The 12,508-nt window shown below is 43.2% G+C and overlaps 1 protein-coding gene across 6 annotated transcripts; it reads left to right on the plus strand.

Moving 5' to 3' along the window:
* The first annotated feature begins 139 nt into the window (after window positions 1-139).
* GPS1 (G protein pathway suppressor 1) lies at window positions 140-10,438 on the plus strand. Of its 6 annotated transcripts, none has more exons than XM_058422919.1 (15): window positions 187-228; window positions 784-883; window positions 2,734-2,826; window positions 3,137-3,336; window positions 4,110-4,274; window positions 4,443-4,578; window positions 4,733-4,810; window positions 5,116-5,176; window positions 5,559-5,644; window positions 6,144-6,238; window positions 7,331-7,436; window positions 7,788-7,868; window positions 7,994-8,131; window positions 8,348-8,482; window positions 9,200-10,438. In XM_058422919.1, the coding sequence occupies exons 3-15, from the start codon at window positions 2,749-2,751 to the stop codon at window positions 9,272-9,274; spliced, it is 1,434 nt and encodes a 477-aa protein (XP_058278902.1). In that variant the 5' UTR covers window positions 187-228; window positions 784-883; window positions 2,734-2,748; the 3' UTR covers window positions 9,275-10,438. The 6 variants fall into 6 exon arrangements, with proteins under 6 accessions (XP_039937440.1, XP_058278901.1, XP_039937443.1 ...); XM_040081508.2 differs by having other exon boundaries at window positions 190-228; window positions 3,155-3,336; XM_040081506.2 differs by lacking the exon at window positions 784-883 and having other exon boundaries at window positions 140-228; window positions 3,155-3,336.
* Window positions 10,439-12,508: the final 2,070 nt, after the last annotated feature.

The following is a 12,508-nucleotide window of genomic DNA, read 5'->3' on the forward strand; positions in this document are numbered from 1 at the left end:
GAGGTGGCGGCGGCCCCGCGGAGGGAGCGTTCGGACGTAGTCGCGCCGCCGCCGCCGCCGCGGGGCCGAGCGGGGCCGCGGCCCCTTTAAGAGCTTCACCTGTCGGCCGCGGCCCGGCTGCGACGCGCGGCCCGGAAACGGAGGCGGAAGCGGAGCGGGAGGGGCGGGCGGCCGGAAGCGGCGGCGTGAGGGAGGATGCCGCTGCCCGTCCAGGTCTTTAACCTGCAGGTATGGGGTAGCTGTGTCCTGCCGGCCCGGCCCGTCGGGCCTCGCAGCGCTCCGCCGCGCTCCGCGTCCCTCCCACGCGGAGTCTGAGACCCCAGCTCGAGCGCGGCCTCCGGGGGCGCCGTGCGGCCTTCTCCCTGGGCTCCACGGGAAGGGAGCGGCTCTCGGCTGGCCCTGGGTCCTCGCTCGCCCTTCCCTGGGGTCTGTGTCGCTTCCGCCACAGTTCGCGAGGAGCAATGCTCAACCGAGCATCCTCCGGCACCCGCGGCGTCCCCCGCCGCTGCGGTGGCCCCGTGTTTGATTCCCGCGTTGTACGTGCCGTAGGCAGGGCTGGCGTGGTGGCGGAGGGTACGATGAGACGGCCCAATGAGGAGGAACTGCGCGTCTGCAGTGCAGGGGAGAGCCCCGGGAGCACCGAGTGTGTCGGTGACGCTGGGTACCTGCGAAGGCCATCCTTTGCAAGTTTTAGCAGTAGCAATTCTGTACCAGGGCACGGGGCTTTGGGAAGTGAGGAGAGGATAAGGGACAGTTCAGCATCTGACTCAGCTCCTTCATTAGTGACAGATCTGTACTGCGCCCCTTCCAGCAACTCACCATTCCTGACAAGTACAGCAGAAAACCAGCTCGGGCACCAGTTTGTCTGCTTGTGTGAGGCCTGGTGAGATACCCTCAACAGAGTACCCGCTGGGGCTCAGGAAATCTTGGGGGGTGGTTGTTATATTATATGCTATATATACTTAATATATATACTTACTTTATATATATATATAAACTATATATAGTTTTTAAGGCAACCTTGCATCTTCCTTTCAAAATAAAGAGCTTGAAACAATATTTTGAGTTTGCTTGTCCTACTGGGACTTCCAGCCCACTTATGTTTTTTCCTCGTCTGGGAGTTAAGTGAGGAATGCAGAGTGCAGCCTCTCAGCGCAGCAAGGCACAAATTGTTCTGTTCCACCAGCTGGAGTTACAGTTACCTTTGAAATGCTGTTTTCTAAGGAGTCTGTAATTGAGTTTTTGCTATGGTAGGCCAGCGCAGCCTAAACAAACTAACCTTGGCACTTAATGTTTGTGATAGAAGGTAGATAGTGGAAAAAACAGTGGTCTCAGTATATGGTGAATTACCTGTTTTTATGCACAGTTTGCCTGAGGGGCGATCTAAGCAATCAAAATTTCCTCTGCGCCCTCTCTCCCTCCCTTTCCTTCATGGAAAGGTTATTAAACTAGGAAACAAACGTTTTTATCCTTCACTTGCCTTTAATTCAGATTTTAGGAGACTTCAATGTTGAGATATGTATTTGATATGTACCACTTCGTGAAAGAATATGACCCCCCCAGACTGTGGGTGAGTGTAATTTTTAGATAGGAAATCTGGATATGCCCTGTTCCTTCTCACAAAAAAACCCCTAACCAAATAAACAATCAACCCAAACACCTCAATCTTTGAATTCTTAACAGACAGTAGAATCAGAAAATATATGGAAATAATCAGATGTGTATGGGGGCAAGGCGGTTGGCATGTTTGTCTTTTGTGAGATCCACTTTTGCAATTTACACCAAATCAAGCTTACATAACGTGCATAAAATCAGCATTCTATAAGAGACATTCAGCTAAGTTTTTCCTCACTTTAAGTGGATAATTCCTAACAGGACTGTTCAGCACACTTTGACTAGGAGGAGATAAGAATTTTGTGCCAGTAGAGGAGTTAGTTTGTGGAATGGGATAGCAAGCTGGTCTTACCTGGAATACATGCAGGGACTGTAACAATGCAGATGTGTGCTGAAGTCACTGCATTGGTGTGAGTCCTTATGGCTCAAAGCAGTGCAGGATATACTTGGAGAATAAAATTCTGTTGCTTCTCCAAAAGAGGCTCTCTCTGAGAAATTGGACTTGAAAACTACAAGTAAGACGGTGTCACTAATCGCAGGTCTCTGCAGTGCAGGCAAATTGTTCCTTGCTAAACATAGCAACTCTGAAATTGTCATTCTGCATTCTGTTCTTTATGGTTTTTAGTACTTCTAAGAAGTGTAACAGTTTTTGCATCTTCCCCCCCCCCCCCCGCAAAAAAAAAAAAAAAAAAATTTACTTGTAGGCATTAAAGCAATTTGGAAAGGTTGTGGTGAATTTTTTGGTACGTTTAGCCCTCTGGAACTTCATGTGTTGAGTGTTAACACCTGCTCTTGCTCAAGGAGGAGAAATGGAATGCATATGCATATCTCAGATACTTTGTAGAATCAGATTTATTGACCCCTTCACTTTTTTGCTTGATAATTTACCAACCCAAATAAACTGCTCTGTGTGACTGCTAAGCCATGCTGCTGCTTGTGTTAGACCAAGCATCATGCTGATTGGTGGTGTTGCTAGAGTAAAATCCCAAGCATGTCAAAAGACTGAGGAGTGCTTTTTCATTTTTAAAATTTAACACGTATTTAAGCAAGTCCTTAATAGATTGAATAACATAGTTATTTCCTGCTCAAATGTAATAAGTTACTTTTGACCTATTTTAGGGTGCAGTGGAGCCCATGCAGATTGACGTAGATCCACAAGAAGATCAGCAGAATTCACCTGATATCAACTATGTGGTGGAGAACCCCACGCTGGTACGTGCTGCTGAGGGCTGTGGGCACATTTCTTGCATGTGGTCTCTTCCTTTAAGAATTTTGAGAAACACCCCTTCTGAAAAATCTTAAAGCTGATTAGTCTTAACCCAAAACATCACAACTGAAATTTTTAAAAGGTTAATTCTAATGTAGAGCATATTTCTGAGGAAATTACTGGTGTTTGAAGAAAGCAGACATGGACTAATCTTAGTGATTTTTGAGTTGTATTGCCCTCCTTGAGGGCATCAGGTCTGCAGGAAAACCTGCGCAGGACACAGTGTAGTAAGTGTGTCCATTTTCACCTTCTGAGGCCAGGTTTTGTTGGCAGGATTTGGAGCAGTATGCGTCCAGCTACAGTGGGCTGATGCGAATCGAGCGGCTGCAGTTCATTGCTGATCACTGCCCACAGCTGCGGGTGGAAGCTCTCAAGATGGCTTTGTCATTTGTCCAGAGAACTTTCAATGTTGATGTGTATGAAGAAATCCACAGAAAGCTGTCTGAGGCCACAAGGTACTAAGAGGCTGTGGGAACCTGGGTTAAGAGCGATGTGCGGCAGTGGAGGACTTTGCATGTAATACCAGCATGTACCTTACACAAATTGTCTTTGTCCTTAGAATTTAATAGCAGTGAAATGTGTGTTCGTGCTTTTTTAAAAGACAGAGCACAGAAGCCATTATCTCATTCTGAAATATTTGTGCTTTAAAAGGCTGCAGGTAGATATTGAGGTGACCTTAGTCCTTGCAACTGCCTCAAATATTGCTGATCATATTTGTTTTTCCTGAGGTGGTTTATGGAGACCTGTTCCAGATGCTTTTGTTTTCATATGTTAAAACCCAGTCTAACTCATTGCATTGTTTTGGTACGTTTTTTCCTTTCTCCCTGCTCTAAAAACAGGTTTGCTGTTAAGGATGACCTTTCATATCTCACTTATCCATCCATGATTGCCATCTTTGCATTATTTTTCTTGCTATGGTTGTTTCGTGATTTCTTATCTCTTTTGCATGGGGAGTCTTTATGATGTGTGTGGCAGTATGTTCATCCTAAGATCATTAGGATAATTTTGTGAAGTATTTGTAAACATCTGTGATGCTTGTCTTTGCACTTAGTTTTTGCACTGAAGGTTTTAGCAATATGTTTCTTTTTTCCCCACTACCCTTATTTTCTCTTTGGTCTATTTTATGTATGCAGTACTGTTTGGTAGGGTAACAGTGCCAGGCACTTAGCAGACCTCTGTTTTGAAATGTTTTCAGCCTAGTAGCCTCCTTCAAATACTTTCCTTTCAGAGAACTGCAGAATACACCTGATGCTGTCCCTGACAGTGGAATTGAACCCCCTCCTCTTGACACAGCTTGGGTTGAAGCTACACGCAAAAAAGCTCTTCTTAAACTGGAGAAACTTGATACAGATCTCAAAAATTACAAAGGAAACTCCATCAAGGAGAGTATCAGGTGAGATGCAGAAGGCTCTGCTGGAGCAAGGAAGAGCATTATGCTTCTCCATGCATTTAATATGTGATGTGCCCTTAGGTCAGTGTGTTTACTTACTTGTTTAGAACAAACTGACTTTGTTCTTTTCTGAGCATACAGTTCTTTGATGTTTTAATTCCCGTCATCCAGGAGAGGCCACGATGATTTAGGTGATCACTATTTGGACTGTGGAGACCTCAGCAATGCTCTTAAGTGTTACTCGCGAGCCCGTGATTACTGCACCAGTGCTAAACACGTCATCAACATGTGTCTCAATGTTATCAAGGTAGGAAGATTTGCAGGCAAAGGTACCTGATGTCTTTGTGATACCTGCTGTGAAGTTGCCCCCCATACTTGGCTCTTGTGTCCACAATGATGCAGCTTATCTAAGGAGTGCCATTTATCCATGCCTGCCCCACACTGTTTCCGGCTCTTTGCAGGTCAGTGTCTACCTCCAGAACTGGTCTCATGTTCTGAGCTATGTAAGCAAGGCTGAGTCTACACCGGAAATTGCAGAAGTAAGCTCCCGCTGTTTAAATTGCATAAGTTTTCCCTTTGTTTTTTGTTTCCAAAATTTGTGAAGTGATTTCTTCCTTTCCCCCTTTACGACTTTTCTCATGATATATACATACAAAATCTGACTCATGGTAAAAACGGATGCTTCCCGTCCTCAGTTTTGCCATATTTCCCAAGACAAATAAGATGAAGTTATCTTGCCATTGAGATTGGCAGGTTAATTATCGGAGCAAAATATCCTGGGGACAGTTTTAAGCAAAATAGCTTATATACTGCTTGCTCACTACTACTTTGTTTTATGCTTTAGCAAAGAGGAGAAAGAGATAGCCAGACACAAGCAATTCTCACCAAACTGAAATGTGCAGCAGGTGAGTGAGTCCTTCGACTTCCTGTGTGGTTTGCTTGTCTTTCTACCTGTTAGCTGTCCTTAGGGCTCCTGGGTTTATTTTTTCTCTCATATTTGACAGACTTTGTATTTCCACACCAGACATGCAAAATTTAATGAAGCTGGTGAGATAGAACTGCTGGTTTTTGCCATCTCTTTCTTCTCCCTGAGTTTCTTCAGAGAGGATACCCGTGTGAGTCAATGTAGTTCAAAGGATGCTTGATGCAGTCTGAGGATCTTGTTTTACTTCAGTAGTGAAGGCACTAGCAATACCATGTGGGGGCCTTTCCTACTCCCCAGATTTTTCAGTTTTCCCTAATTTGTATACTGCCATAAAAAAAGGACTAACTTTTTCTGGTTCCTAGGCTTGGCTGAACTAGCTGCGCGGAAGTACAAACAGGCAGCAAAGTGCTTCTTGTTGGCATCGTTTGATCATTGTGATTTCCCTGAGGTGAGCACCAAGAGGGAGCTCTGTGCAGGTCTTGGAGGTGATGTAGTTCTTCTAAGTATTAGGTTGTAAAATTCAGATATTGTAGTTATTCTTGCAGCATTCCTGTATAGTTTGGTGGTGCTGTGAACTGTGCTGGTTGGTTTGGTTTTGTTTTGGTTTTTTTTTTTGTTTTGTTTTTTTTTTCTAAGTCTCTGTTCTTGGCTTCTCTAAATGTTCTACTCTAGATCACATAAGAGTTACTTGTGAGATCTATAATTCCATTTGCTCAGTCAACCACAACCTTCTGAAATTCGTGTCTGCTCTCTTAGCAGTGTTACTGCTCTGGCCCTGTCACCCCAAACACTGTGGGTGAGAGCAACCTGAGTGCTTCCACTGTATTTGATAAGGAATAATCTTGTCACTGCATGAAAGAAAGGCCTGGGGTAGAAGACTCAAGTCATCCTTACGCAATTTTGGTAGTCAGTGACAGCTCTCTCTCCGTCTCTCCCTCTCTCTGTAGCTGTTATCTCCCAGCAATGTGGCTGTGTATGGTGGGCTCTGTGCCCTGGCTACATTTGACCGTCAGGAACTGCAACGAAATGTTATCTCTAGTAGGTGAGTGATGTGTTGAGTGCTGTTTGTATGTTCTGGACATCTTTTGGAACATGGGACTTCGGTTAAGAGTGGATTCTGGCAGGAGTATTTCTCACAAAGGAGAGAAAGAATCAGTGAGCCTTAGTTTGCCTTTAGCATTAAGTGGTGCTTCACTGTCTAAAACACAGTGCTTAATTACAGCTGAAATTTTCGTAGTATAAATTTCCAGCCCAGATTTAGTCCAGCATCTGTATAGCCCAGTTGTCTGTCTCCATCAGTAGTTCATATCAGATATTAAATCGAGGGACACAGCCCTCTGTCAAAGGCAGCTGTTAGGATCATTTGCCTTCATGTTGCCCCTTTTTCTGGTGTATGTTAATTGTTAAAACAGGTTAGTAATTATTAGTACACCTTGGAGTATAATCTAACTATGACATACAGAAGGTTAAGAGAATTACGATTATTGGAAGGAAGTGTGTGTCATAGATTGAATTGCAATGACACTGAATTCCTGTCAGCTAGATGTACAGATGCAGTAATCTTAAATTGCTGTGGAAAAGGGGTTGTTACCCTTTTTTATGGTCTGATACGTAGGGTGAGATCACAAGGTTTAAACATCTGTGATGGAGAATTGGGAGTGTGCTGAGTAAGAGTGTACATGCCTAAGATTTACCACACTCAAAGTAAGTTGTTTCTCTGAGAAATTGGCATGCTTGACTTGTCTGTGGCATGCTGTACTTAAATGAAGGTTGTGCTTTGAAAAGGGACACAGACCTGGCCAGCACAGACTACAGTATAGCATTTGTTTGCAGTTGATGTATCCTGATTCTGAGCTATTCACATTCATTATTTTCTTTTGTGTGGACAAACACTTCTGCTACTTGGTTTGTCAAAAGTCTTTCGTCTTCTTTCATCACAGCTCTGATGCTGTGCTCTACCTTCTGTGTTCCAGGCTCCCAGCCCTGCTGAAAATGGGCTGTGTGGTCTGCTAGAGGGTAAATTCTTGTAATCTTCGAAGCATAGAGTTTTTAACCTTGCGACTTGGAGTGATAGAGTTATGGGGCATTTAAGTGGTGGGTTTCAATGACTGATCACTGCCATCTTTATCTGTAGCTCCTTCAAATTGTTTTTGGAGCTGGAGCCACAGGTTCGTGACATCATCTTCAAGTTTTATGAATCTAAATATGCTTCATGCCTGAAGATGCTGGATGAGATGAAGGTGAGTTGCAGGAGAGCAGTGCAGAGCAGACCCTAGAAGTTCCCTTTGCCTAGCCTTTTGTGAGAAGCGGTGATTGTCAAAAGTAGATACTAAATGTTCAGCTCTTCCATGTCCTCTGTGTCTCCTGATGTGGTGCATGGAAATTGGGAGTAATATATTAGTAGAGAGAAATTATAAACATTTTAAACTTATTCGTAATTCTTTTATTCATTCTTGTTTTATCGTATTGTTTTGCTGTAGTGTAATTTTCTTAAGGTTTAAGTATATACGCATAAATGTTTCAGAACACAGGAATAATACATTTTTCCAGATTGCTTCTCATCTTCTGATGTGGTTTATTGTTTTGCATAGGACAACCTGCTGCTAGATATGTACCTTGCACCTCATGTCAGGACACTTTATACCCAGATTCGAAATCGTGCCCTTATCCAGGTAATTGTTCCTGTCATCCCAGAGGCGGATAAACAGGGCGATAGGCCATCTCTTTGCGATTGCTTTTTCCCTAGTTTCTTAGGGGGTGGTGTGCCCTTGGCAACTGAATATTTTCTTCTTCTTAGTACTTCAGCCCCTATGTGTCGGCAGACATGCGCAAGATGGCCACTGCTTTTAACACCACAGTGGCTGCTCTGGAAGATGAACTCACTCAGCTGATCTTGGAGGGACTGATCAATGCCAGAATAGACTCGCACAGTAAGGTGAGGGCATTTCACCCATGGATTAGAGACTGAACAGGTTTACTAAGCATAGAAATTCTCCATTCCTGAAACACTTGGAAGGTGCATTCACCTCTTGGTCCTGGTGTGTTCAGTAGGGGTGAGCTGTGTGTGACCTCAGGCTCCATGATGCCTCAGCTTTTCCTGCTGTGGAACCCTGGCACAGCTCCCATGTACAGTTCTCTGTATTGGTTACAGATTCTGTATGCTCGAGATGTAGATCAGCGCAGCACAACTTTTGAGAAGTCTTTACTAATGGGCAAAGAGTTTCAGCGCCGTGCCAAAGCAATGATCCTGCGAGCCGCAGTCCTACGCAACCAGATACATGTCAAGGTATGGGCGTGCTAAGCAGGGACCTAAAGGCAGCGTTAAGATTTCATTTTTTTAGCTAAAACTGTCAAAGTTGGTGAATTGAAGATTCTTGAAGGGAATGAATCTATCATATTCCCGATTGGACTAATTCTTACAACAGTAAATACTAAATATATAAGGAACGGGTGTTTCTAGCCAGTACATTAACCTGCTTTTACAGCTCAGACTCTCCTTTGAAGTTCATATGGTTGGGTTAATTCTGAATAATGCCTTTGGTCCAGTCCTTGATAGACATATCTTTTACCTTCTCAATGAAGATTGTTTGAAGTAATTTTTTTCAGCAGAGGAAGTGAAAAAAATTTGTTAGGAGTATTCCTTCTAAAATGCAGTTTGAAAAGGAGGGAGGATAGGCCATCTGCACAGGATGTGTTAATTTCTATTGTATATTAATCCCTGTGATTACTAAATGCCAGATAGAATTCAATTTCTGGGGTCAACAGCACCTTGTACATAGTAAATAAGAGTGGCTTAAAAGTTCTGGTTTGACTTTTTAGGAAAATACTTTTTGTGAACTGTAGAAGTTGTTAATACAAAACCATCATTAATGAATCTGGTGGGTATGCTCTCCCCCTGCTGCCATCCTGCTGTGCTTCACCTGTGCCTTATTTTGTCTCTCAGGAAACAGGCTGCAGAATATTTACACATCACTAACTAGGATGTGTTTTGGTCTTGTTGCAGTCTCCTCCGAGGGAAGGTAGCCAAGGGGAGCTCACTCCAGCTAACAGCCAATCCAGAATGAGCACCAACATGTGAAAAAACTTCGTGCACTACCAAAAGAAATGGTCCCTCAGGACTATACCCAGTGTCTCACCCACTAACTGCTGAGCTTCACAAACTGTCCCTATCTCCCTCACTTCCTGCTCAGATTGAGAGAGTCAGGGTTGGTGGTGGATAATATGAATATTCCAGTAACTTCAGTTCTCCTTGAAAAGAAATTCTTTTTAAAAACAGCGTCCCTGCAAATGGGTCATCATTTCAGTTTTGGTAGAAAACCTTCATTCTCCTTCCACCACTCCATAAAAAGCTGTCTGGTTATTCATACAGATGCTGAGTTGAGAGTTTTTCAGCTGCTACTAGTATTCTTGTTTCAAAGCTGCAAAAATAGTTAGTTGAATGGACAGGCATGATATAAGATGAATTTTCCTGGCCTGAAAGTGTTGTCTTGATTTTGAGCAATGCTGAGCTTTCTGTTTTCCAAATAAACTTAGGAGTGCATTGCTCTCAATTATGGAGCTAGAGTTCTGATGGGGGAGGAGATTTCCTTTGAGAAACTCTTGGAGAATTTTCACCTGTACCAGAAAACATGGCATTACTTCCATGTGTTCAATCATGGGCCTTTATTTTAGGGTTTTATGTTTACCTGCAGCCAGGTTCTCTCTCTCTCTCTTTGGTCTCTTATTTTCAAAGAATTGTTTCCTGATGTGTTTTCCTCTTGTGTGTTATCTGGCTTTGGGGTCCAGTGTTATCATAGCAGTAAATCTCTACTTCATGCAAATATTGCTGCTTGCGCAGTCTTACTGCTGCAGTGTGTGATGGTTTCCCCGCATGTGCAACAGTTGTTTTGGGCAGAATGGATAAATGCCATAAAACACCATTCAAGTCTTGTGGAGGCACTAAAAAGAGTCGATCTAGGTGCTCACTCTCCAGGTGCATTTATCCTGCTTTTCCTTTTATAAAGGGGTTAAAGTTGGCGGCCCTGTGTGTGTGTGTGTGTTCTTCCTGTGTTCAGAAAGGAGATACGCACTGAATTTTCTGAAGTCACTGCAGCTTTGTACTCATCTAATCCATAAGGCAAGCCTAGAATTTTGATCCAGCCCTGACTGGTCTGGCAACTGACTATAGCTGTTTTAATGTGTTCATGCTTTTTTAAAAAAATTAAGTTGTTATATCTAGTGCATTAAATGGCAGGATTAAAAAGCTTCTGAGTGGGGTTTTGTGTTAAAGTTGGGTTTTAGGTATTTTGATCTCAAGCCACTGAATTTTTGCTAAGCTTCATGATGTTTCATAGAAGATTGTGTTTTGCTTTCTGATCTGGTTGGAGATGTAGCTTGGATGAACTGTGAAGAAAGTGCAGTTTGAAGGAACATTTGAACAGCAAAATTCCTGTAGCAACAGTGGTCTTTCCTGGCTTCCCATGCTTTTTACGACTTAGGTGCTGAAAATGGAAGCAGTAGTTTCTGCGAGGTCTTTGGTTACATTTGGCATTGAAAAATTCTCCCATTTTTGAGAAAAGAACTTACTGTTGAGAATCACTGACGGCCGGTTTAGGGAGAAAGGCAAGTTGAGTCCTTGGGTAAATTGATGTACATCCTTATAAGAAATGTAGGGAAAGCACTGTTATGCTATCTGTTCATATTGAAGGAAAGCTTTTCAGCCCTAAAATGCTACTCAAACATTCTTGCTTTCTTCCCCAAATGGGCCAGTGATACTGTTTATAAGGGAAAGATCATACACTCTGCTCTTTAGAAAACGATTTTACATCCCAGTGAAGTGCACCATGCCAGGTGGCTGTTTGTATTTCCACTTTTGGGATTTTGTTGACTGGTCTCTGTCTTTTGCTGGAGGATTTCTGCTGCAGGGCTCCTCAGTGGTCCATGATGTCTTGAGCTGACTGGAATCTCTGTTCTTCCGTCCCTCAGCAGCCACAAGGTGGCAACAGCAGTTTCCAGCTCTGGCTGTGGCCTAGAGCCATTCCGTAGCTTTGGCAGAGGTGGTAAGTTTTCCTGCCCCCCAGACAAAAGTGCTTGCAGCCTCTTTAGGAGTGATTGAGCATTTCTCTTTTATTGCATTGGCATTGTGGGTGCTTTGTGCAGAGTTACTTGCATGTAGCTCTCTCCTTTAGCCTATGAAAGAAGCTGCTGTTGCTTTAGGATATTGTAGATGGGAGTCAGGGCTGTCCAGGCATGCTTCTTCTGCCTCAGTCCTAACTGCCTGTGAGTCCCAAACCCCACAAAATACAGCATTGTGTGGATATAGTTCTAGGTAAATTGCATTCATAAGCAGTTTCCTGTAGTAAAAATTATTCTTACCTTGAATTTCTATGTAATTTCCCAAGTAATAAATGGAAAAATAATGACCCACATAGAATGAATTTTCAGTGATTCCCTGGGCCCACCAACGTCATTCAGTGGATGAAGTTTTGTGGAATGTGTAGCATGTTGGTATGTCTAAGATATGATCAGAGGGGCTCGTTTGTATGGATTTAATGAACTTGTGCAATACCTTCTTGTTAAGGAAATGCCAGCAGTAGACTATGACAGGTTCCTCGTGCGGTGTAAATCCTGCTTTCTTTACGTGACCTTGGTAGGAATAAAGGAAAAATAGTTGGAAAGAACTTTTGGCAAAGGCAGTTTTAATTAGCACAGTCATTCTTAGTGGTAATATAGAAGCTGCCTCTGTGAGATTTGTGTTACAGTAGTTGGGGGTGATTGGTTATTATCTACCCAGAACTTGTCCAGCACAAGTGGTCTGTGTTGCCAAGTTTTGCAGGGGGAGGTCTGTTAGAGGTGATTATGGACTGTGGCTGGTGCAGCATCATCTGTGAGCTGCTTTTGGCTGAAAGGCGTCAGCGGGTGAGGGAAAAAAAATAACAGAGCTCAGTCTTTGACCCATGCCATGTGGGTATGATCTGTACATCTCTCCTGGGACTCTGCAGCAGTGGTCTCAGCATTGTTCCATCCTCTGGATAGCTCCCAAAACCCACTGAATAAGGCATTATTTCTGATACGTGCAATGTAATGTAAATTTTCAGAAAAAAAAAAAAAAAGAGGAAACTTTAATCTGATGAAGACCCATCATGTGTTGGTAGAAAGTGCTTGTCAAGCACTGATTCATTTTTCTTTTGAAGTCTCAGCCAACTTAATTTGACTGTTTGAGATTCTTCTGCCATCTTCATTACTCTTTATGAAGCAGAAGATAGCAGTGGGGCAGCAGTATGCTGCACAGGACAGTGCTATTTGTACCACCTTCTTGTGACAGCTGAGGCTA

Source organism: Hirundo rustica, chromosome 18 (genome assembly GCF_015227805.2).
Source record: "Hirundo rustica isolate bHirRus1 chromosome 18, bHirRus1.pri.v3, whole genome shotgun sequence".
In the NCBI taxonomy this organism is placed as follows: Eukaryota; Metazoa; Chordata; class Aves; order Passeriformes; family Hirundinidae; genus Hirundo; species Hirundo rustica.

Bases quoted from the DNA above. Each gene is read 5' to 3' on its own strand.
- GPS1 (XM_058422918.1), top strand. From the start codon at position 196: ATGCCGCTGCCCGTCCAGGTCTTTAACCTGCAG. The intron at 229-2,733 runs GTATGGGGTAGC...GACCTATTTTAG, and splicing joins TCCAGGTCTTTAACCTGCAG to GGTGCAGTGGAGCCCATGCA. The intron at 7,437-7,787 runs GTGAGTTGCAGG...TGTTTTGCATAG, and splicing joins AGATGCTGGATGAGATGAAG to GACAACCTGCTGCTAGATAT.